This window comes from Corapipo altera, unplaced genomic scaffold, assembly GCF_003945725.1.
Source record: "Corapipo altera isolate COAL_440 unplaced genomic scaffold, ASM394572v1 0, whole genome shotgun sequence".
Classification (NCBI taxonomy): Eukaryota; Metazoa; Chordata; class Aves; order Passeriformes; family Pipridae; genus Corapipo; species Corapipo altera.
The window spans coordinates 3,015,668-3,041,326 of NW_020884872.1; the positions used below are offsets into that span (position 1 = coordinate 3,015,668).

The window sequence follows — 25,659 nt, forward strand, 5'->3', positions numbered from 1 at the left end:
TATCTATTTATCTATCCATCTAATGCTTTCCTATCTATTTATCTATCTGTTTATCTATCTAATGCTTTCCTGTCTATCTATCTATCTATCTAATGCTTTCCTGTCTGTCTATTTGCCCATCTACCTATTTATCTGTCTGTCTGTCTATCTAATGCTTTCCCTTGGGAAGAAAAAAAAAAGAAGGATTTAGTAAGTTGTGGGAAAGTTGCCTGCTGGAGCTCATGGAAAAAAAAAAAAAACCCGCCCTATTTGTAGTTGGAATGATGATATAAACTTTACAAGTGGTGTCCTGGGAAGGATTACAATTGAGGGGGGAAAAAATGTAAATAGTGCCAAACATGTAAGGATCACTTGTCCGCTTGTAAATAAATAAGCTGAGAATTTGCACTTGTGGTTTTTCTTGGATTGTTTTTTGTTTGATAGGTTGGTTTTGGTTTTTCTCTCTCACTGGAAAAGTTCAAAGTAGAATTTTCTTAGTGGGAAGTGTTACCAGGCAGGAGGACTCCTGGATGGTGCAATCAGTGAAGTGCTAGGCAGGTTCAGCTGGCAGATCCTTCTTTCCTTAGTGCAGGTCGTTCTTTGGGAGTCAGCAGATGTACCAGTAAATGTGCCTTACCCAGCACTTGTTTTTGGAGGCTCTTTGCTGTTATAAAAGACCTGCTACTCTATTAAATGGGATTTTCCTTTCTCAGCAGCAAAATTAAGAGTGGCACCAAATCAGTTGTGCCTCGTTGCTGTGCAGGTGTTACACTCAGCTGTGGTTTTATACACGAGGTGCAAACCTAAGATGAAAAGGAGGGGAGCAGCGTGTTCCTGGTGCAGGGATTTATGAGGAACAGCTTAAATCTTGGCTTCCAGGTCATGCCAAGAGGGGAGAGCAGAGGAAATCCTCACGGGGCTTTGCAGGGATCAGGCAGCCCAGGTGTGGTGCACCAGGCTCTCTCTGACCTCTCCTCTGCTGCTGCCTGTATTTTTATCAGCTGGATGGAGTTCAGGCAGTGTGGGTTTGGGGATTTTGCTGCTTTTTTTGTGTCAGTCACTGTTACTTTGACTCCCCAGTCCAGCTGAAGGATGCTGTGAGATGCAGCAACACTATTCTAAATAAATATATAATTTGGAAAAAAATCTTTAAGTGAGGATTAATATTTGGGTGGTGCTCCTGTACTTATAACTATCCACAGCAGTCTTGTTGCACCTTTTGTGCTGGGTTGTATTTGCTCAGTAATTCTTTCGTAATTTGAATCAGATTCCTTGCCCTTTGCATTTTAAAAGACTCAGTGAACATAAAGATCCTCCATTCAGCATAGGAGTTCTCTATTCATAGTGCATCTCCTTGTGCCTCCCAGAGTACTATTCCTAGCAAACCCTTGGAGCTGGGAGATGTTTCTTTGGTGCAGAGCTGTGACACTCAGCACTGTGCTCAATGTCTTGGGTGCCACTGTCGTTCAGCTGCCAATATTGGGGAGTTTATCACTCAATGAAGAAAAGCCTCCCTGCTGTTACTGCCCTTTGGAGTAACAGCTGACAGCAAGATCTGCTAAAAAGCAGATGGAAGCAACTAGACCACCCCAAACCTCTCTGCAAAAGAGTGGTGTTTAAAAAATGAAGCAAAAAAACCCCCCTGAGCAGAAAGCTCCTCAGACAACTGTTTGCTGCCATGGGGGTCTTAGTGGATTCAGCTCCTAATGCTGTAACAGAAAGATACTTTTATTTTCTTTGGCTTAATCTGCTAAAAAAAAATATCTGTGGACAGGGTGATTGGAAAGAGGCTCAATTAGAGCCATCTAAAGATTATCCCAAACACAAGGGTGCTGGGAGGGTGGGAAGGTTTCTTTTTTTTTTTGCTTTGTGGTAATGATTGTCAGGATTTGAGCAGCACTTGAAACGTGGTTGCAGGAGCTTTGATCTCCCTCAGAGTTATTTGCTGAGACTTTGCACGAGTTCTCATTGTACTGCTTCATGCAAAATTAACTTATGGGCAGTGATTATGATGATTGATGATATGAGACTGATGGAACAGGTTCGTCAGAGAAGCTGTGGCTGCCCCGGATCCCTGGAAGTGTCCAAGGCCAGGTTGGATGAGGCTTGGAGCAACGTGGGCTAGTGAAAGGTGTCCCTGCCCATGGCAGGGGCTGGAACTGGATGAGCTTTAAGGTCCCTTCAAACCAAACCATTCCATGATTACCAGTATCCTGGAGGAGAAAGCTGACCAGGAAGCAGTAATTCTTCTGGCTGTAGTATTTTTCTGGTTTTTAGCAGCTAACTTTTTTTTTTTCAGAAAGGAAAATTAACTTCTCCACTACACTTCTTCCTCAGGGATATTTGTCTGAAAATGTGTTCAATAAGCTTTGGCAGAAATCTGGCCCCATATGTAGTGGGAAGGTGAAGTGTAAAAGTTGGATCTTGTGGCATTGCAAATCATGGTTAGTGCTTCCTACTGCCCAGCTTTTGGTGGCAGACAGATCCTTTAGCTGCACAGGGAACTTCTTGGGAATGTCACTGTATACTGACATGCATTTTTAGCTCTGAAAATCTGCCATCAAATAACTGAGGAGCCTTTTCTTTAGATCTGTAACTGTTTTCTGTTATTTTTTTTTATGAGCCTAGAGAAAAGAGCCATGCTGGGAAACATCAGCTACTGTCAATGAGCAGCCATGAGAGGCAGCCTGTCTTCCATTAAACCTCTCTAATCACCAGGATGAACTGGGGAAAGTGGTTTTGGGTAATGGGCTCACAGCCCAATGCCAAATTGCTCTTCACAGCCAGTTGTTTTACCAGTGAGCCTCTAAACTCGCTCCTGGCATGAACTTGATTCACCACAGGGATTTCTGTCATCTTATCAGTCATTTAACTCTCTGACATGTTGCAGGTGGTGTTGGGTCGTGGTATTCTCCTACCACAAAGGTGCACAAGAGGCATTTAATCACACACACATTTTTACAACATTCCCTCTTGCCTCCTGTGTGGAACGTTTCTGGTTGTCATCAGAAACCAGGACTTGGGAAGGAGTGCACTTAAACACTCTGGTCCTGGAGCCCTGGATGCTGTTCCAGTGGTTCAGGGCTGAAGCACATGTGTCATGAGAACTTAAAACAGCCTTAGCAGAGATTTGTCTTGTTGGATGCACTGATTTTATTTGGCTATTGAAGGTCAGAGCAGTATTGCTGTAGGGGAGGTAGTAGTAGTGTTGGTGCTGGGGAGGAGCTCAGCTTTAACACACGTTCTTCAGGTGTCCAGTTTTGAGAGAGCCATTTGGGGAAATCCTTTTTGATTGCCTGAGGCACCTGTGATTTAAGAGGAAAAACTTGCACTGGAAGAGCCTCCCCCAGTGTGAGAGGAGTGCAGTGCTGATTGCCAGGGTGCTGATGGGCACCACAAGTGCTGTGCTGGTTTGAGCCAGCAGCTTGATATATCTGAGCACTGGTCCAGCTGCCAGACAGCAGCAAGAATATTCAGTATTCTGGCTTGCCTTTGGAAACAGGTGTCAAGCAACCAGGCAGATGAAATTCAGAGGGATGGTGGGGTTCTGACTCCACAGAGTCTCTTAGTTGGGGAGGTGAAGAGCTGGGGACTTCATCTCTGCACAAATACAGGGGGTTTGGATACAGAGAACACCAGGTCTTGTTTCTTTGAGCTGCACCAAGCTGTTTGCCTTATATTGCCTCTGGTTTTCGAATCCTGCAGCCACTGCTGTGCTGTGTCCACCTTCCAAAAGATCCTGAAGGGTGTTTGTGTGTCCTGTAATAGAGATGTGCAGGGAATTCATGGGCAGATGAGGAGTCTGGAGCACTGAATCTTTGTTTTGAAGCTCAGATGAGTTCAGGGAGAGGTACCCAGGCAGCCAGCTCAGCAAAGGTGGAGGCTGACGTGGGCTCACACTGGGATAAGAGACATTTTCCTGGAAATGGAGCTTCACCAGTCCTTGAGGTGTGTCTGTAAGACACCAGTCACCAGGGCAGTCTGTTTTCCAAACCAGTATATACCCCATGGCTTGGTGGATTGGGTATGTCCCTTCCCTCCAGGTTGAGGGGAGAACCTGGAACATGCCTCTGTCCCTCTGGAGAGATGTGTCTGGCAGGAGGCTCTGGGAGAGGGAGACTTTTGAGTGTGAAACGTTATGGGTAGGTGGAGGTTTTTGTCTGAAACTGTGGCTGCTCCAGGTAGTTAAATGGCAACACTGGAGTTCCGTCTTAGGCTGTTGTAATAAATTCAGTTGAAACCATTTCACTGAAATAATATTTAGCATTTTGGAACCGGATAAAGACAAGTGAGGATTGTGCAATGACAATCTGATGGCAGAGAGTCAAAGAACTGGTTTGTGAGGGGGAAAACACACCACATTTGTTTAGAGGAGCTCCTGTTCTCTGGGTGCTTCTAGTGCTGGGGGGGTGTCTCAACCAACCACTCATCTCAGGGAGGGCCTTCTGGATGCATTTTTCAGATACTGCCATGACCCCCAAGTGTTAATTATTTGCCTCACTGAGGTTATACCCACAGTAGGTATGAAAAGTGTGTAGCTCTAAAAACCACAGCAAGAACGTGGCAGGGTGGAGGAGGAAACTCTGCAGCTGTTACAGGATGGGGGTGGGATAGATAAGCACATGAACATCAGTTTTTAATTTTAACTCATGTCTATTTATTAGCTGAGTGGTAAATTGCAGCTCGAAAGAGGAGGAAGAAGGGAGAACAATAAGTTTTACATCTGTCACTTTGCCTACTCCTTCCATCAGTGTGGTTTCAGTGGGATCAAGCATCTTCTAAAATAGCTCTTAGAAGTGATGTTGGAAATTGTTCTTAATTTAATGGAACTGGCAGAAGCACACGGGTTTTCTTGCAATGTATGGAATGCCAACAGATTCAAACAAAAAACACTACAAAAAAAAGGACATTTAACCTTAATAGTACGCTTCAGATATCATATTTTGTTGTAAAAGAATAACTTAAAGCAAGAACTCCTGCATTTGTGCAACAGGAAAACTCCAGCCATCACATTGCAGTAAGTGATAATATAATTTCAGGTTGTAAAACATGTTAGTTTCTAGTCCAATATCCTCAAATTTGTAATGAGTTGGCAAGTTTGGAAGAGTTGTCATCCAACAGTTTCTACATTAACTGGATCATGCTAATGATGAAATGTGATGTATAGTGGCAGTTAACTGCAGCAGGAACAGCTGTGGCATTTTCATCAAAGGTTTCTGGGTGTTTTTTGGGTTTTTTTTGACTTGAATAAAATGTTTGATTTCCAATGTGCTGCTGTCTGTCAGGTTTTTTTTGTTTTTTTTAGGGATGGCTTGGAAAATGGGTTTACAGGTTTTGCCTCTTTACCTTTGCTATGTGATAGAGTGGGTTTGCCACTGGATGTGTAAATCCTGACACCCACTGAGGAGGATGGGAGAAGGCTGGAGGAATCAAGGGAGAGCAATGCCTTCCTTCAGCCTCTCAGGTTGCACCAGAGACTTAAATTCTCTGAGCCAGGAACCACTTTTCTCTCTGCAAGGCACAGGATATTCTAAGGAAGATGAATAACATACATTCATCCTCTTTCTAAGAAAAGGTGTTCTGTTGCCTCAGTTGTTTGGATATTGGGCTTCTAAATAAAATAAAAGAGATATGGTAGATATCTAGAAACTGGGTCAAATCACAAATAATCATTTTCCCCCCATTATCCTCTAATTTTAATTAAGAAAACCAGTCTTTATTTCTCTTATGGAAAGAGAGAGCCAGACTGTATAAGCTACATTTCTCTTATTAGGAAAACAAGTGACAAGAAACTGCAGAAGAGTTGCAATTGTGAAACATTAATAATGGCAGGATTTGAGGGCACAACTCGTGCCCACTCTCTGTGTCTGCTCCCTTGGAGACCAGACTTGTCTGCTTAAATTGGGCAAGTGTCACATAGACCAGGTTTTTGGCTGGTGGTGTCTGAACTCATCAGTTCTTACCAAGTGGGACATGGCCTTATTTATGCACTAACATGGAATTTGGAGGATGAAGCACAAGTTTAGTCAGAGAAGAAATGAAAATTGGTTGCCTACATGCCTTGAATATTAGTTACAGCTGAACAGTCTTTCCTCTTAAGGAGAAAAGTATTATTTTACAGACACTGAGTGTTCTTGTATTATCACCTTGGTATATAGTGCATGAAATATGACCCTAACCAGGGGTGTAGCTGACACTGTGAGTGCTGTAACAGTAGATGGAATGATGTCAGAGAGCTCTTTTGTGAGAGCTGAAAGTAAGAAACAAAAGGAAAAGGAAAAAACTGCAGAAGGTGGTGTCCTTCTGTCTGACTTTGGAGACCTCAGAGGTGGTGAGAAAGGTGGCACCAGGTATGAGGACAGCATATCTTCCAATGTATGGAAACACAGAGCTCTAACTATGCCAAAATATGTTCAAATGCATATTTAGTGTCTTTAACATTGAGTCTTAATGTCCACGTACCTGAGAGAAAGGTCTGAGCTGTTTTGTCACCAGCCTTATGAGGCTGCCTTGGCTGGCAGGTTTGATTCAGGCTGGGCTCTGGAACCACAGCTGCTGGATGGTGCCAGCAGAACTGGAAAACTGCAACAGCAGAACCAGAGAAACCTGAAACATGTTCAGGTTATAATGGTTTAAACTTGGAAACGCTGTGGAATGTTGGATTGCTGCACATGAGTCTCCTAAAAGTGAAGGAGAAAGGATTCCTGTAGGGATCCTGGCTGGCTGTGCACGCTGGTGTGGATGTATTTTCAGGGGTTTTGGGTGCACCTTTTCTGGGAAGGATGGAGCACAGTTCAAAAATGCCCAAGCTAGCACAGACTAGGGCTATCCCTGGAAACAGAGAAATCCATGTTATGCTAAAGCTTGTTCAGCTTGTCAGGAGTTACAGGTTCTTCTGGAGTGAATCAGCTGGAAGAGTCCTGTCAAGGCCAGCTTGGATGGGGCTCTGAGCAACCTGCTCTAGTGGAAGGTGTCCCTGCCTGTGGCAGGGCATTGGAACTGGATGATTTTTAAGGTCCCTTCCAACCCAAACCATTCTGTGATTCTAAGTCAGCGTCTCTCGCAGGAACTGAGAGGAGGATTGCACGTGAAAAGCAGTTTTTCCACAGAAAATCCCTTGGCTTTGTAGAGGGTGGAGGAGACCTTATAAGAAAAACAGGGACCTGCACGGCTTCAAAATCCCTGGGCAGAGTGTTGGAAAGCAGACAGCACCCATTGCTAATGCCTGGGGGTGATTTGCATCTCCTTGTGTCCACTATGACCCACAGAATAAGCCAGCAGGTACTGCTCTCCTGGGCACCTGGCTGTCCCCCTGCCCTGGGGACACTTTGTTCTCTGTGAATCCAGAGGGATAACCAGGGATTGAAGTGGCAGTTGGCAGCATTCTGACTGCAGAAGATGCGTTTTTGGGGAAAGGGCCGTTGAGATCACGGTACCTCCTGAATTGATGCAAGTGTGTAATTAAGCAGATGAAGCAAAAATTAGTAGATCTGAGGATATGCTTGATTTCTTGAGGATTTGGTTGATATTATACCTTTTCCTAGTGGCACTCAGGATGTGAAGGAAGACCAGTAACTTCTGAGAATGTTTTTATCATGGCATTTCCCCACAAAATGTTTACCTTTAGTGAATTGGTGTTCCTGATGCAGGTTTTTTCAACTGATCCCATCCCTGATGGGAGCCACTATCCAAGTACTGCTGGACCTTTACATCTCTACTCAGAAACTTCAGCAAAGCCTCAACAGGCAGTGGGGTGAGGTTGGGTTGGTTAGATGAGTGCCTTTTTCTACCAGGGAATGAGGGAGTTGGGCTTTGGATGTCCAATGTGGATTTGTTTTAAAAGGGACCAAACAAGGTGAGTGCTGATTCCATCAGGCAGATGCAACGTAATCTGGTGAAGGAGAGAAGCCTCCATGAGATGAACCAGAGTTTAATACCCAGATACATGTGAAAGCACAAAAAGGCTGAAGTCCAGGTTTGGGAAAGGAGAGTTTCAGAAGCAGGAAAATAATCCTCATAAAAATCACAAATGTGATTTTCTTGGACTCAATAATCTCAGAGGTTTTTTCCAACCTAATTGATTCTGTGATTCACTTGAATTTTAGGCATTTTCATTCTCTAGCTTTAATGTTGCAAGTAATGGGGTTCTGTCCTCCTTTTCCTCTGTAGGAAATATGCTTCCCTTTCAAATACACAGTATTAAATTATTCTTTTTTTAAACACTGAATACTCTGGATGTTGACTCCTCAGCACATAATTTTAACGCTAATGGAAGTGCTCTGAAGAACAACTTTTGTTTGAACTTAGGGACAGTTCTGGAAGGAAACCTGAAAGATACAGAAATCAGTTTCTTTGAATTCCAACCATGTATTTGTAAAATGTGAGGTGAAAGGAGGCAGGAGATAAACTGCTGCAAATTAGAAGCATTAACTTGATGGGAAGGGAGGAGGAGGAAGAGAGGATGGGAAGGCAGGCAGCTTTCTGCAGATGACATGGGAGAAATATCAGGCATGTGGCTTCATAGCTGCTTCACACATATCACTGCTGCTGTCAGATCTGACAGATACACACCCCTGGAAGAGAGCAAACATATTGTTGGCTTGGCACACTTTAAAATACATGTGCCAGCACACATGTGCTGCAGTTTAAGCGGGGCAGCCAAATGCCTAAGGCAGGCCAGATTGATGCCAATTTTAATTTGCCAGTCAGACTTGGCTAGTTATCACTCCTTTCCTTCAGCATATTCTGTGAGCTACTGGAGAGCACCAACACCCAGGCCAAGCTGAGTGAAGCTCTCCACTCAGATTACAGCAGATCCTCTCTGTTCCACAGGGCTTTGATTCTCAGCACTGCTTTGTATTCCTTGCGTGGATCAAAAGCTTGGTGCGCTTCCATCCTGGAACTGGACTTGTGGGACGGATTTGCAGGTGATATAAATATGGGTAGCAAAGGATCTGGCATTAATATTGTGAATTGCAAAGAGCCCAAGCTGCAAATTACCTGAATTTGAGCAATGGCTTTTGCAGTCATGCCATGTAAGCCTTTAATAGCTGTGTTTTGTCTGGCTGCAGTGTGTCGGGCAGCACAGCTGGATCTACATCTGCTTCCTGCATGAAACTTCTGAGGAACTTATTTTTTGTCTAGTCATAGTATGTGAGACTATGGATTTTCTGGAGGAGCACCTTAGGATCCCCTTTTTAATGGCATTGCAGGATGGTTTGCTGTGTTCGTGTGTGAACGAGGTGCAAATGTTTAGGTGGGTAACATTTTTCTTCTGCTTCGTATGGAAGGCACAAAGTGCAGAATGGAGACTGGTACATAATGGGAAACTGAAAACAGGGAATGACTAAGGATTACTTGGATTGGAGAAGGATTCATTGAACTTGAATTGGAAAACACAGTTTGTAGAATCACAGAATAATTTGGGTTGGAAGGGACCTTAGGGATCATCCAGTTCCAGCCCTCTGCCATGGACAGAGAACCTTCCACTAGACCAGGTTGCTCAGAGCTCCATCCAACCTGTCTTTGAACACTTCCAGGGATAAGGCATCCATAACTTCTCTGGGAAACCTGTTCCAGAACCTCACCACACTCACAGTAAAGAATTTCTTGCTAATATCCAATCTAACCCTACTCTTTGTCAGTTTGAAGCAATTCCCCCTTGTCCTTGTAAATAGTCTCTCTTCATCTTTCTTGTTGCTCCCTTCAGGTCCGTGGAGGGGGAGGGTTTGAAACAATGAGGGGGAGCTTTTGCTGAATCTACCTGAGCACATTTTACCTGCACTTGTTCCATGGCTGTGGCACTTCAGGAACTGTGGAACATTTGGTCTTAGGCCAGGTAACTTGGTGTGTCTGTCCCGGGGCCAGGGACCCTGAGAACAACCTGCAGCTGCTCCGTGAAAATCTCTTCCTTAACTTCTCAGCTGCTGTTGGCAATGAAATGAGGAGCAGCATCCCTTCCACCGAGCAGCTGCAGCGTCCTGGGAGTTCCTCATTTGTGGAAATCCCGATTTTTTTACTTTTTCTTTTTTGGACAGAGCTAGTGCTCTGACTTTTCTTCCGCTTGCTGTGTATGAGCTTATTTATTTGCTGCCCCCGAACTCCTGGAGATCAAGGTGACCTTGTGCATCACCCTGTCCCTTCCCCTTTTATTATGTCCGGGCTGTCCCTAATCCCTTGGCTGCACTTTGGGCTCCCGGCAGCGTCAGGAGCTTTGCTCTGATCCGCATCACCCTCCCCGACGAAGCAGCTCCCCCGAAGCCTCCAGACTGGGAAAAATGAGGGACAAATCCTCTCTGTCAAGCGCTGCCCCGTTCCGAGGGCAGCTCCAGCCGCCGATCCAGGGCTCCCCTGGCAGGAATGTGCCCGTGGCACAGGGCCAGGGATAACGGGTTCGCATCATCCATCTGTGCGGCCCCCGGGCAGCCGGCGCTGCCCTCGCAGTCCAGTGATTCCCTGCCGCTGGAATAACCCTGGAGAAGTCCCTGTCATCCCTGCACGTGGCTGGGGGGCTGCTGGGAGTCGCTCCCTGTGACCAGACTGGCTCCGGGAGCGGAGTTAAGTGATGCATAAACATCCTCAACACTCGCTCTTGCTCTTGTCTTGAAAAATCGAGGGTCTCATCTTGAAAATCAAATGTTTTGCCCCGAGGTGAAGGCAGAAAGTTCCTTTTTTTCGTGGTGATTCAAAGCTGCCATAATTAATACCTTTGGAAAACCTCGCTGGGCTGTTCCTAGTGCAGCCTAACAGACTGTAATAGCATCTGTTTGCCTCTGAAATGTGTAGGGAAACAGCAAGAAAATAAGAACAGATTTATTTTAATTTTTTTTTAATTGTACAACTAGAAATAAAAACACGCCAACAGGGGGAAAAAAAACCCCAAACCCACCAGGATTTTTGCAGTCTGGGAAGAGGCGGCCTGTTTTAATAATGATAGGCAATATGATCAGATATGAAGCAATTTGTCAGTGCAGATTTTTTGCCATGAATAATCCAAGCTGTCCCTTGAAGACAGCCTGGAACTCAATTACGGCTGGGTTTACAGCTCAGCAAATTAAATTACCCCAGACTTCAGAAGGGCTTGGAAGAATGAAATCTAAAGTAAATTTTTTGCTACAAAACCACCATCAGTTATATTATGCTTAGGCAAGATCCCTGACCTCTTAATTGGCTTAGGACACTCTTCCTATCTGAAGATGCTGATATTAAAGGATAACCAAGACACTGTCTGTATCCAAATGCTTTTTCCGGGCTTTCCAGGGTTCTCTTGCTCCTAATCAGTTGCTATGAACTGCCTGTGTTGCCTGCACAGGTGTCAAGGCTTATAAATTAGGTTGCCCTGGTACAACTAACTGTTTGTGGATCAGAGACATCAACTCATCACTGAAATGATCAACAGGAACAGTTGAAACATGGATTTCTTTTTTTAGCTGGATCATTTCAATGATTGTTTTCAACACAGCTCTGCCGAAGGGTTATTTTTAACTTGGATAATTTCAGTGCTCCTATTTTCTGGGTGACCTTGCAAACAATTGTTTCCAAAGAAACGAGGCTTCGGGCACGGGAAGGTGTGGCTGGATCGGGCTGGAATGGGAAGTAGGAGTTCTTAAGGCAGGTTTCCTGCCCTTTCTGGAACTGTAATGCCAGGTCTGATGCTGCCAATAGATAAGGAATCAGAAGAGAAAAGAAGGAAGAGACCACCTTAAGAACCTCAGTCACTTTTTATTTATGCCATTGAGCTTAATCAATTATTATGTAATAGAAATATTCCTCAGGGGTCACCTTGGAAATGGATAAAGAGAAAACAGTGTAATTAGGATCTAGGCTGTATCACCCATGTCCAAATGAGAACTGAGGTAATTTTTTGGCAAGTGGTGTGAGAAGGCTTATTCTGGAGTTGATTTTCCCCTTTTTGCCCTTTGCTGAAGAAAAACCTAACACTCAGTTTAGAGAAATTCCACAGTCCCACACTGAGGTTCCAACTGCACTCATGCAAGTAATTCTGCTGAATTCAAGACAACTCCTTGTCCATGTATGAGTTAGCTCTGTAAATAAGCCATGCTGGATCAAATCCTCCATTTCCTGCAAGGGAAAAAAAAAAAAAAAGGGATTACTTCTCATGGCTGGCATGGTAATTAACAGGATTTGGGAAATACATTCTTGCAGCTGCTTTCAAAATTAACTTCAAAGATTCCATTAATCCCTGCCTCAGAAAAAAAAAATAAATTGTGATTACAATGTCTTCAGAGAAATAATGTTTTAATTCAAAATATGCTAATAAACTAAATATTAAGCAAGCCCCTGTTTGTGCTAATTACGTTGATTACACTTGGTGTTGGTGTAAATATTCTGTTTAGAGCATAATATGGAATCTGAATACAAAATCAGCAGGTTCTCACTGTGCTGATTTATAAATTACAGCCCAGCATCGGCAAAAGTGGGGCACAGGGAAAGTTCTTTTCTGTGCTATTAGAATATTCACACCCAGCACTGTAAGTAGGTTCCTTATCCCAGACAGAGAGTCTCTCTGCCTGTTTTTGTCAGATGCCTCCTCTTTTATCCTGGAAGCTGCCTCCAGCTCTGGGATCCCCAGCACAGCAAGGACATGGAGCTGCTGGAGAGAGTCCAGAGGAGGCACCAAGAGGATCAGAGGGATGGAACACCTACTGGGAGGAAAGGCTGGGAGAGCTGGGATTGTTCAGCCTGGAGAAGAGAAGCTTTGGGGTGACCTGATTGTGGCCTTCAAGGACCTGAAGGAGCTACAGGAAAGATGGAGAGAGACTATTTCCAAGGGCTGGAGTGACAGGACAAGGGGGAATGGCTTTGAAGTGGCAGAGAGTAGGGTTAGATGGGGTATTGGGAAGAAATTTTTGGCTGTGAGGGTGGTGAGGCCCTGGCCCAGGTTGCCCAGAGAAGCTGTGGCTGCCCCTGGATCCCTGGAAGTGTCCAAGGCCAGGTTGGACGGGGCTCTGAGCAACCTGGTCTAGTGGAAGGTGTCCCTGCTCATGGCAGGGGGTGTAACTGGATGATGTTTAAAGTCCCTTACACCCCAAGCCATGCTATGATTCTAAGTGTGCTGGGTGCTGAAGCCCTGCTGTCTGTGCACACTCAGAAATGCCTGTTCTGAGGACTCACCTCAAGCCAAAAGCTCTGTCTGGACAAAAGTAAGCAAATCACACCTCTTAAACTGAGGCAAATTTCCAAAGTCTGTGAGCAGCTCTGAGATTAAGTCATTCTGTGTGCCTTTTGCATAGATGTGTAAATAAAAATGCGTGTTTTACATGGGTAATGACCACACTGCAAACAAAATCATGTGTGATTGTCACAGACCTATTAATTTCTGACAAATATTACTGTGGTTTCTAGGATGACCGTGTGCATGACTATGTGACTAAAAAAGTCCCAGAAAACCCCTGTCACTGTGCCAACTTTTTGCAATTTGAATCCCATCAGTTCATCTCAGCCCACCTGTGTAGTTCTAATTTATTAAAATAGCTATAGGAGAGCTTTAATAAAATTAGGGACAATCAAGAACCAGTCAAGTAGAACACTGCTTGACCCATGAGGATAATTACAGGAATTGTCAGAGTGCCAGGGATCATTTAGCTTTGACAGCCAGGATGGGAAGATGGATTCTGGTGTTCTTGCTCCGACAACATCGTGCTGCCCTGGCAACACGAGACAGACAGAAAACTGGCTGTGGAAAACTCCCTCGGTGTAAGGGAGGATGCAGGGAGAAGGTGAGAGGAAGCACTGAAGTAGAAGTTGATCCGTATTTTTTCCTTTCTGTGAGGTGCCCAGAAAATGTGCTCTGTGGTTCCTTACACTACTGATGTGTGAGACAGAAGTAACAGGCACATTATCAGATTTACCCATCACTCAGACGAAATCTTGGCTGGATGTTCTGTACCTGGTGCAATTACCTTAAATGTGGGCTTTGAAGGACGCTCTCATCATCTCATAAATATTCAGTACCACATCCATAAAAACGTGGCAGAAGAGTGGAGGAACTTGGAGGCACAAGAGGAGCGAGAAAGGTTTATTTCTATGGCTTCTTCTGCAGTTTTCGTTGCTATATCTGACCTTCTCCCTGGGATTCTTCACTTCTGTCTGCAGATGTTCTTTAGGTGCCTGGCTGTGACTGATGTGCATGGACCTGTACGTCACAGAGTTGGTTTGGGATTTGCCATCTGTCTGCAGACCAGTTTTGAGAAGACATAATTAGGAGAGAATGAGTGAAATGGCAGAATTTGTGCCTGCCTCTCCAGCAGTGCACTTTATCTCTACCAGCTGTTCATTTTCATGCTTTCTGATGTATAATTCCATTAAAAAAAAAAAATACAGTGGTGCTAAAATTCCAGTCCCATTATTTAGAGGCCGTGAATCCTTTGCAGCTTCAGCAAATGGAAATCCTTCTGTCACAGCAACATCGTTTTTCCTACTCTTAACATTTTCTTAAACTTTGTAATATGTTTTGCCTTTATTTTTTTTTTTTTGGTAACCAAATTATTTGCTGTGTTGTGGTTGAGAGTAATGGTTTTCACACTTTAAGGTGTGAAATGCTGAGTACTGTAGTTTCAAGGCATGGCATTAGGAAGAGGTTGTTAAATACAGTGAAAACAGAAATCTCCAATAAAGAAGAGTTAAACTTAGTTAATAATTTTGAAATCCCGAATTCTACTGAGTGTACCCACTCATCCCAGGTTATAGCTGCTTGGTTCTTCCTCTGCTTAAATTTTGGATCTTCGTTTAGTTTCTGATGTGCAGCTTGTGTTCTTTGCTGGAGCACGAAAGAAAAGCAATTGCAGAATTCCCACTCAGGATGTCACCTCATCACATAATTATTTTCCAGGAGCATGTATGCACAGTGTGTTGATCTACCAGCAAAGCTGGTGTTTCCCTCAGTGCCCACCACGTGTTTTTTAAGTGAATATGTTGTCTCTCTGGGTTTCTTCAATAGCAAGTTTATACCATGGTGTCAAAAACCATGGAGAATAAAGTTGGTGAAGGGTCTAGGGAGTAAATCATGTGAGGAGGGGCTGAGGGAGCTGGGGGGGGTCAGCCTGGAGAAAAGGAGGCTCAGGGGGGACCTTCTGGCTCTGCAACCCCCTGACAGGAGGGGGGAGCCGGGGGGGTCGGGCTCTGCTGCCAGGGAACAAGGGACAGGAGGAGAGGGAACGGCTGTGCCAGGGGAGGCTCAGGTTGGACATCAGGAGGAATTTCTTCATGGAAAGGATTGATAAGCACTGGAAGGGGCTGCCCAGGGAGGTGGTGGAGTCCCATCCCTGGAGGTGTCCCAGGAAGGCCTGGCTGTGGCACTCAGTGCTCTGGGCTGGGGGACAAGGTGGGCATCAGGCACAGGGTGGACTCCATGGGCTGGGAGATCTTTTCCAACCCTTATGATTCTGTGAAAACTCTGGATTCTTAGAACCAGGAGAGCTGAACATCATATGCCTGCATAGATGGTACATTGAAAAAGAGACTGTGAAGTGTGTAGCCCCACATTTATGTGTTTTTAAACCAGATTTCTCTAATCCCTTCTTTAGTTGTGAGAAGTGTTCCAGCTGGTTCACCTTGGGGAAACTAATAAATGCACCATGACCCTTTAGGCTGTAATGGTTAGGTAATAGATGTGCTTTGGGATCTGCCTCTGCCTGTAGTTCAATGAACCTGTGCTGGGGCTTCCTTCAGTACCTGAAAACTCTCAGTACCTTCAAAGATCAACCAACACAAGATCAGTTGTGAAATCAGTTTATAAGAACTTTTGCTTCTTACTTTGTTTCTGGGTAGTCAACCCTAACTGAATTCAAGGAATTGTGCAGGAAGTTGGATGGGGCTTGGAGCAACCTGGTCTAGTGGAAGGTGTCCCTGCCCACGGCAGGGGGGTCAGAAAAAGATAATGTTAAGGCCCCTTCCAGCCCAAACCGTTCTTTGATTCTAAGCATTTAGTCCTGAAAAACAGCAGGTAGAAATTCTTGTTTATCCTGATCATTCTGCCATGATTAGGAAGCTTTCCTTAGTTGGAAAACATGGAAAGTCCCTCAACAGATATTTACAGTGACATTTTTATTTGCAGAAAGGTCATAAACTTCATAAATCTTTAAATGTGTTTTTCAGTACTTTTTTTCACTTCGCGGCTGAAACAGCTGAATTTGTTAATTAAAACAGAAGGCTATGGAAAAAAAAAAAGAAGGTGCTTATGAAATAGTTTAGTTGGATTTGATTTATGTCTCTTACAGGGAAAGCTTTGTATGGAAAAGGGATGGTAGTTCAGAGGGAAGATTTCTTGGCACACAGTGGGCTGAGCCACAGCCATTTTTGTGCTGCACAGAACCAACATGTATTTCCTTCTGTCACGCATTGGGGATGGACTTGGTAGGAAAACAAAGCTTAAGAAAAGCTTAGGATGTGCACAGACTTCACTGCCAGGGAGCACAGGACATCCTCATAACTTCTCATGTGTCCATGTCCTGAGTCATGTCTACGCTGGCTCCTTCTGCTGTCCACTTTGCAAAAAATTTCCACTGTTTTTATTCTCTTAATCCCACTCTTGGATGCTTCTTCACTGCTTTCCTGGGATGCAGCTCCCTGTGCCTCGTTGACCCTGCCCTGAGATGAAGCAGCAGGATGATGGTATTGCTGTCACTGCCCGTTTGTCAGAACTTTCTGGCAGCTTCACGTCCCCGATCGTGGACTTTGTGTGGCTTCATCGTAAAGCAAACAACCCTTCTGCCCCCCAGAAATTCTGTAATCAACACCTGGCTACGATCCCTGATACTGAGGTGATAATTAAAAGCATAAATGAAAAGGTCAGGCTATTTCAAGACGAGAACAGAATGTAAGATTAAAGGCAAAAATTAGGCTCGAGGGTGCAGGAGGGGCTGGAAGATGAGTGGAGAAGCTGCTGCAGTAATTTAACATTCTTCTTGAAATGTCCTCCTGGCTGCAAATTCACTTTTGACCTCAGTTTGTATGCCTGGGGGACTAATTTAGTACAGTGTTTTATCCCACATTAACTAGTGCTGTGTACAGCACTTAGAATTTAACGGGAAAGTGAACCTGTTCCTTTCTTACTGGGATTTTGAGCATATGGCAGTAGTCTTTTTTACTTCCTCTGCTGACAAATTGGGACTAACTTTGATTTTTGGAGACATTTTTAATTATGTGTCTTTGGTGTTCTGTAAAACCACTGAGTTAAAAATTAATATAGCCCCGAGCAGTCATAAACTGTGTTTCCTCCTACGCGACACAGCAACAAAACTGTTTTTCCTGTTTTACTGGATAATCGTTACAGATTTGCACTCATGTTCACTTTAGCTGTGATGTTTCTTTGATGCCTGGTGGAAAGTTTATTCAATGTTTCTGTCCTGGTGCTTGCCTTAGAAAATAAAATGCTGGGGAGTTTTAGAAGCAAGCTCTGAATGAAGGGAGCTGCTTTAAGTTGTAGGGAATGGAAATCCTCTCTTAGGAGGAAAGGCTGAGGGAGCTGGGGCTGTTCAGCCTCCAGAGCAGACCCTGAGAGGGGACCTCCCCCAGGTCTGTAGGGTCTGCAGGGAGGGGCAGAGGATGGACCAGGCTCTGCTGGGGGGGCCCAGCAATGGCACAAGAGGAACGGGCAGGAACTGATGCCCAGGAAGTTCCAGCTGGACAGGAGGAAGAACTTCTTTGCTGGGCAGTGACCCAGCACTGAACAGAGACCTCCTCACTGGGGATATTCCAGACCCATCTGGACACAATCCTGTGCCATGTGCTCTAGGATGACCCTGCTGGAGCAGGGAGGTGGGACCAGATGACCCCACTGTGGTCCCTTCCAACCTGATCCATCCTGTGAAAGCATCGGACCCCAGAAATTAATATAGTTTTTCTTGTATTTCTGTGGTTTAAATTTGATCTCTTGCATCTGAGGGCAATATCATTTATACCAACTCTTGGAGGGCTTTCATCCATTGCTTCTTGAAAATACCTGCAGTAACTCCCCCTCATGTTTAGTCCCCTTGTGCTCTGAAGCACATTGAAAAGCTCAGCTTTGTTCTGAACCTGCAGTAGCATCATGAAAGGTGATGAAAGAAGAAAGAAGCTCCAGCTGCCAATAATACAAATATCTTGAAAATGTTTTGAAAAGTGGGTCCACTGAATGTGTTGAAATGAAAGGCTAAAGGCTTTGCAGGAGGATGATCCCACTGTATGTGGCTTTTCCCTAAGTTTCAGTGCCTTTTTAATGAGAAACTGATTCTCACTTTCAACCCATTGCAGTCACTTGGAAGACAGCACAGGGCTTATGGATCAAAATACATGTATATCTAAGAGAAAAGCTGTCAGAAGTTGGTTTGGCAGACTTTCAGGCTTCCTTCTGTAGAAGTCCAGTGGTCACCAATCAAACAAAGGGCTGTAAAATACTTCAGCTGATTTCTGACTTAAAGAAAAAGCACCATGACCTCACAATAGAAAAACCTTCATTTACCAAACCCAAGTTTTTATTCATTTTCTTTGACAATATTCCCCTCTCCCTGAGGGGAAGTCTGGAGATGCACAATAAATGTGTGAATCCATATTTCAGCACTCCATCAATAGCAGACTGAACCTGACAGGTATAGCCAGGGGAGGAAAGAGAAGCTTTCATAAAGCTTAAGTAGCACAACCTCAAATGCTCAGGAAATAAGACAACTTGGAAAAGCATTTAAAAATATACAGGGGAGGAAAAAGCAATATAGTTGTCTTTTTATTGAAAGGAAAATCCAGCATTTTTGGCTTTTTTTTTTGGGGTGGTCCTAATAAATTAACACTAAAATCTAGTTTAGAATGTTGATTGGAATTGAAATATTAACCAAACAAAGTCATAAAGGTTAACATCCTTAGCCAAACTGATTGTTGGGTGGATTTATTGATTCCTGGCCGTTGGTAACTTATGCTTTTGTCAAAGATGTTTATCCCTTCAAAATCCCTTTCTTCGATGTTATTGGTGAAGTTTTCTCTCCTGCTTTGGCTCTGAGGCTCCAGGGAGGAACAAATAATGTATTTCCATTTTGGGGGGAGGCTGTAGCTGCGGTTGAGGCTCAGAGGTGTTTTCTCTGGGGCTGCTGTGTCTCGTTGCACTCGGTGAGAGATGAGGCAGAGCCAGCAGAGACGAGACAGATGCACTGAAGTCTGTCACGGAGAAGGAGATGGAGCACCATTGGAAACCATGTGCAGCTCTTGTACTCTCCTGAGGGGGTGGAAGAACTTACTTTCCCCCTTCTGTGTCAGAGCTAAGGACACATGAAGGTTTTGTGTGGGCATCGTGATCAGCTCCATACACAAAAAGTACCTTGAAAATACCACTGCTTTGGAGCATGAAGAGCAGAAACCAGAGGAGCAGAGAAGGTTTTAACCAGATAAATATATATATATACACACTTCAGATAAATCTGTCTGCATGAATTTTCATTAGAGAATCAACATTGTCCATATCTTAGTACAGAGCATTTGGTTTGCAGTGCTGCTGTAGCTGTTTAACTTCACTCATGCAGGAGGGTGCTCTGCCTCTTATGGCTGAATGCAGCTGGATTTACTCACTGAGTTTAATACTCCTGGATTTTTACATGTACAACCCCAGAGGACGATTTCTTTAAACAAATACGAATAATTTTGAATAAGAAATGTAAGTTTTGCCATATTTGCCAAAGTACCTTAAGATGCTGAAGTGCCTGTGAGATGTTTTCTAGGGGACACAGAACAATTTTCACAGAGTGGCCATTCCTAAGCTGGGAAGTTCCCTGGCAGTGTAACCACACTAGTCCAGCCCTGCCACTGTGAATATTTGGACTGCAGTGCTGTTGGTGACTTAAATCAGTTGGTTTCATGGAAAGTCAGGAGGCTATTCCTTGGACAGAGTGAGGTGAAGTGGGAAGTTCCATCTTCTCCTGTGGCCTTCTTAAGGAAGGAGATTCTCCTTTGTTGCTGATGTATTTACAGGAACATTCTTTTTTTTTTTTTTTATGGCATTGTCCAAATTAACTTCTAGTTGGGTTTTGGCCCTTAGAATTTTCTCCCTGCAAAACCTCACAGTATCCCTGTAATCCTCCTGAGTCATGGACAAGGGAGGCACAGCAGGGAGCTGAGGAGATGAGATGATGGGCTGTAGCTCAAACCCTTGCACTGCTGGAAGCTTCATTACACATATCCCATCGTTCACGTGGGATAATTATATCCAGGGGCACACAGTGATGCAGCTGTGCCTAAATCAGAGAACATAAATCCTTTGTTAGGTTGGAAAAGACCTCCACGATCATCAAATTCATCCTCTAAATAGTATTTGTTCTGATTGGTCATGTTTAAAGCAACGTTTCATGAGAGTGAATGACCATCCAACATAAATAGAAATCCAGGTGTAACTTCCAGTATTCCAAGGGGAAAATCCATGTTCAAAGTGTATTCTAACCACTTGTTTTCATTTTTTTTTCCCCCCCTAACAGAGACAAGGAACCGGAGCTACAAATGGAAAAGACAAGACATCTGGTGAGAATGGTAAGAGGAGACTTTATTTCTTGATGGAGAATATTGACTAAAATTGAACCAAAATATTTGATAAATATCTGGTAGCAAAAGGCTTTGGTTTCACATTTTCGCCTTTGGTCATGTTTTAAAAACTGGAAGGGCTTCAGTGGGTTTGTTTTCCTTCTGTTTGTATCCTTTACTAAAGCAGAGACCTGATTCTGAGCACGTACTGTGGTAAACCAAAGGACTCCATAGAAGTCAGAACAGATAAAAATGAGGCTAAAACAAGGTTGGGTACGTGGGAAAGGGACACCAAGGTGGGAAAAGGACACAAAGAGACGAGGTTAAGCATTATGAGCAGCTTCTCTGTGAATGGGGAAGGTGAAGAGAAATAATCTGGTTACAAGGGACTTGCTCATGAACATAATTTCTGTGGTCTGATTCATTCCCCCCCGATTTTAGGCCCATAACTAAGGTACCAAAGTTAGAAGCCACTTGTGTAGAGTGTTGCTAGAGAGAGGCTGTGCATGGAGTGGCTCACATGGAAGGAGCAGATGGCAAACAGGCTCTGAACTTCAGCACTTGTCAGCAGTGAATCTGGACTCGTACCCACCGCTCCAAGGGGGTGACTCATTGGGTTTTTTCAGACTTTAACAAAGGAGCTGGAAGAAACCAATCTCAGCCCTTTAAGTGGCACAAACAATTCTAATTGGGAAATGTTGATTTTTTTTTTTCCCCTCCACCCCATGAAAAATGCAAAACTGAATTTTCAGGGAAACCAGTAATTGTTTTGGTTTTTTGTTGTTTTTTTTTTTTTTTTAGCTGAAATCTCATTTCCTGTAGGAGCAGAAGCGCTTTACATACAAATGACGAAATTATCAAAATCCAGTTATCATTTTTCAAAGGAAAGCAATTTGATCAGTTTTATTATATACCCAGCTGAAAATGAGGCAGCATCAGTTGGAAGATATTCATGAACAGGATGAGGATTGAACTATACAAATATTCTCTCCACTTCTGTTTGCTCATCCAGTTCTAATTAAAAGGATATGTTCTGGTGTCCCATCTACTGAAAAGCAGGAAGAATCCTCTGAAAAGCCCAGGGTTTTCCAAATGGGTTATTTGAGCAGTTATTTGGGGTATGCATTTTGGCCTTTAAGTGTTGGTCTAAACAGAATTTTTTGGCCCTTTGAGGCAACACATCCTAAAGCATTAAGAGCCTCCTTTATGGATAGTTTTCCTATTGCAGGGAGGTGACTTTCCCGTAAGGGCTGTTTGCATAATGTTACAGTAAATGAAATCCGTGGATGATGTTCTCAGTATTATAAAACACAATTTGGAGTGGAAGAAAAAAATAAATAAAAAAAAAATACATATTTTGGCTTGTTATAGTGTCTTGAATTAGTGGGAACAAATGTACCCTGACAGCAAAGCAATTTGCATTCCCAAGTTCACAGGAAAGGAAAGCAAGCAAAATTATGTCAGCCATTGGGGCAGCTTTGGAAGCTTGTTTTTCTCTTTACTGTTTGAGCACATTATGAACTGGGCTCGTTTGCCTTGAGTTTCTTCCCAAATAGAAAATTTCTTCTCATATAAAATGGTCCTGTTGTCAGCTTTAGCTTAGATTTACTGATCCTGCAGCCTCTTTAAAAGCAAATTCTTTTTTCCTCAACGGGGATTTTGAGTGAGCAGGGGCTGTGTCATTAATTCACAAATATATATGATTCTGGTTGTAGCATAATTTTTTATATAATATAGAGGCAGATGCACAGTTAATCTTGGGCAAATAGATACCAATTATTTTTTGTAATGAAATTATAACAGAAAAGCTGTCACCTACATAAAATACAGGAGCAGCAGGGGAGATGGAATAGATTCCTCTGATCTCCTCAACCCACATGCTTGCATAAAAATAAAGCAGAATCAGAACTTTGAACCTGAGATTGAATTCTAAATCAAAGAAGCAGAAATGTGTAACTCTTTGTCCTTATTAGCTCTGTGTAGTTAGAACTCAAGCAGACATGATTTATTGCTCTGAAAATCGGGGTGTGCTGTAAACCTTCATACACAATATAAATCTTTTTTTTTATATGTTTTTTGGCCAGAAGTATGCAATATGTCCACATCTTAGATGTTATTAGCATCTTCATTGAGTGTTTGTTTCCCTATCAGAAGGAAACTTTCCCTCTTGTTTCCCTCTCGTTGACAAGGGGGGAGGGTGGAGAAACAAAAAACCCTTTCATCTTATTGAAAAGAAAGAAAAAGGAAAAAAGTCATGCTACGACAATGTTTGCAAAGGCAAATTAGTCTGGTTGCTGTTCTTGCTCTTGTTTACAGATCATGAAAACTGCTGAAAACTGGCCCAAACAACAAATAAAAATGCTTGGCTGTTCTCAGAGTTTGATTCACACAGTGAGACACTGCTGTGGGTCAAGCTTTGTTCATGCATTGCAGCAGAAAATGAATTTTGGGCCTGCCTCTGGGCTAGGTTGAAACTGAAGAAAATAAAACTAATGACCATGGCAATCAGCATTGTCCCTCTTTGAAGACGTGTCTGGCCCTGCTGTCACTGTGCAGCATCCAGGGAAATTCAGTCTCTGAAGGTTCCTTTTATAGCAGTGGTAGTTTTGATGGACAGGAATGCATGTTCTTGTTTGACCTTCGTTAGGCAGCGCCAGGATATCCTTAATTGTGTTTAGTTCCTCCCCCCACAGCAGCAGTGGTTGCTCTCAGCAAACCTTCCTTCCAGCAGAAGGAGCTGCTCTGCTGCATCCACACAGGATGGGTCAGGCTGGAAGGGACCACAGTGGGTCACCTGGTCCAACCTCCCTGCTCCAGCAGGGCCATCCCAGAGCACATGGCACAGGATTGTGCCCAGATGATTCTGGAATATCCCCAGTGAGGAGACTCCACACCCTCTCTGGACAATCTGTTCAGTGCTGGGTCACTGCCCAGCAAAGAAGTTCTTCCTCATGTTCAGGTGGAACTTCCTGGGCATCAGTTCCTGCCCGTTCCTCTTGTGCCATTGCTGGGCCCCCCCAGCAGAGCCTGGTCCATCCTCTGCCCCCTCCCTGCAGACCCTACAGACCTGGGGGAGGTCCCCTCTCAGGGTCTGCTCTGGAGGCTGAACAGCCCCAGCTCCCTCAGCCTTTCCTGCTCCCAGAGATGCTCCATCCCTTCAGCATCTCCACAGGAGAATCATCTTCCAGCAGCTCCATGTCCCTGCTGTCCTGAGGAGCCAGAGCTGGACCCAGCCCTGCAGATGTGCCTCCCAGGGCTGAGCAGAGGGGCAGGATCACCTCCCTGACCTGCTGGCAACGTTCTTCCTGATGCATCCCAGAATCCTGCTGGCCCCCAGGACACACTGCTGCCTCAGGGACAGCTTTTGTCCACCAAGTCCTTCTCTACAGAGCTGCTCCCCAGCAGATAATCCCCAGCCTGTGCTGGTGCCTGGGGTAGTTCTTCCCCAGGTGCAGGACCCTGCATTTGCTGTTGTTTGAATTTCAGAGAGTTCTTCCCTGCCCATCTCTCCAGCCTGTCAAGGTCCTCCTGAAGGGCTGCACAGTTCCCTGGGGTATTGGCCACCCCTCCACCTTTGTGTCACCAGTGAACTTGCTGAGGAGGCACCTGCCCCTTCATCCAGGCCACTGACAAACAAGTTAAACAATTGTGGGCCCGGTATTGAACCTTGGGGACAGCACTAGTGACAGGCCTCCAACCTGACCTTGTGCCACTGGTTATGACCCTCTGGGTTCTGCTCTTCAGCCAGTTCTCATTCCACCTCACTGTCCCCTCATCCAGCCCTCACTTCCTGAGTTAGCCTACAAGGATGTTGAGAGAGTGAGTGTTGAAAGCCTTGCTGAAACTGAGGTAGACAATGTCCACTGCTCTCCCCTCATCCACCCAGGAGTTGTTTCATCAAAAGGAATCAGGTTGGCCAAGCATGATTTACCTTTAGTGAATCCATGCTGACGAGTCCTGATCCCCATCTTGTCATCCATGTGAGATATATTCCTGTAAAATACACCAGCATATCTTCTTGGGTTTTATGCAGCAACAAGCCTGGTAGTTCTTGAAAGTGTATCAGTATTATAAATACTGCAAAATCACTTGTGTTGGAGTAACTTTCACTCACGTTAAGGGTTTTGCTGTTAAACTTTAATGGCCTTGCTGGATGGTGGTCAAGTCCTAGATGACATTTGTCAATCTTGATCTTTTAAACAAGTTATAGTTTTTCCTTTTATGGGTTATGATCAAAGTCAGATGGTGATTCATGTTGCCTTACAATGTGCTCTCATGGTGCATCCATGGCAGGTGAAGTGCATGGAAGAGTTTCTGGTGCATCAGTGGGCACTGTGTAATGCTGAGTAGCATTTCCATCCAAAACATCCTCTACTGCTGTCAGGAAAGTGTATGTAATTTAATTTTGCTATTAGAGTGGGAAGAAAAAAGGTATTATTTGGAGTAAATCACATAAACTAGTTTTCCTGGGTGAAAATTGGTCAAAGGACTATTTTTAAAGCAACACCACCCTAATAATGTAATTATTACACAGAGCAATACTCTGTGTACAGAAGCACCTGCAATAAAAACAACTTGTACACAGGAGCCATATAACTGTAGCTGCCATAACCCCTTTGGATCTTGAAGGACCTCAGTCTACCTGAAACCCAGGAGCTATTTATTTGTGAATACCACTGCAAACTTAACTTCTAAGCTCTACGATATAAAGCTGTTCTCTGTGGTAGAAAATCCAAGGGCAAAAGAGCAGTACTATCCCCATGCACCTCAGTGTGGGACAAGAAGCTGTAATTTCCTTTTTTGCTCACCTGGTTTGATTAGCTGGGACAATCATGTTTGCAGATGCATCCTAAATGAAAACAGAATGTTCCTCCCTTACTATTCTTACTACCTCAGCAATGTCACTGAGTTCCTTTGTAGGTTAACACTTGTCACTTCTTGTTCTGTTTCACATTGCCCTGTGGTTTTTTTGGGTTTTGTTTTTGTTTTTTTTTTTGCAATGTAATTTGCAAGCTGCTATCATACAATCTACTCTTTAATAGCCCAGCACAACTGCCAGGGAAACAATTGCATCAGAACCAATTATTTCCATCTTCGGATTTAGAATTGCTCTTTCTCCTATTAATAGATCTCGTTCTTTCTTCTGCAAGTACCCAGAGCATGTGGTTATTAATTGGCATCTGTTAA

General features: G+C 43.9%; 1 protein-coding gene across 1 annotated transcript in view; it reads left to right on the forward strand.

Annotated features, from left to right (window-relative positions):
• Nucleotides 1-25,659, forward strand: part of PCP4 (Purkinje cell protein 4) — a 52,940-nt gene that overhangs the window by 655 nt on the left and 26,626 nt on the right. The window contains exon 2 of the mRNA XM_027639656.1: nt 20,430-20,481. Coding sequence (XP_027495457.1) covers nt 20,430-20,481 — 52 coding nt within the window. The remainder of the gene's footprint in view (nt 1-20,429; nt 20,482-25,659) is intronic.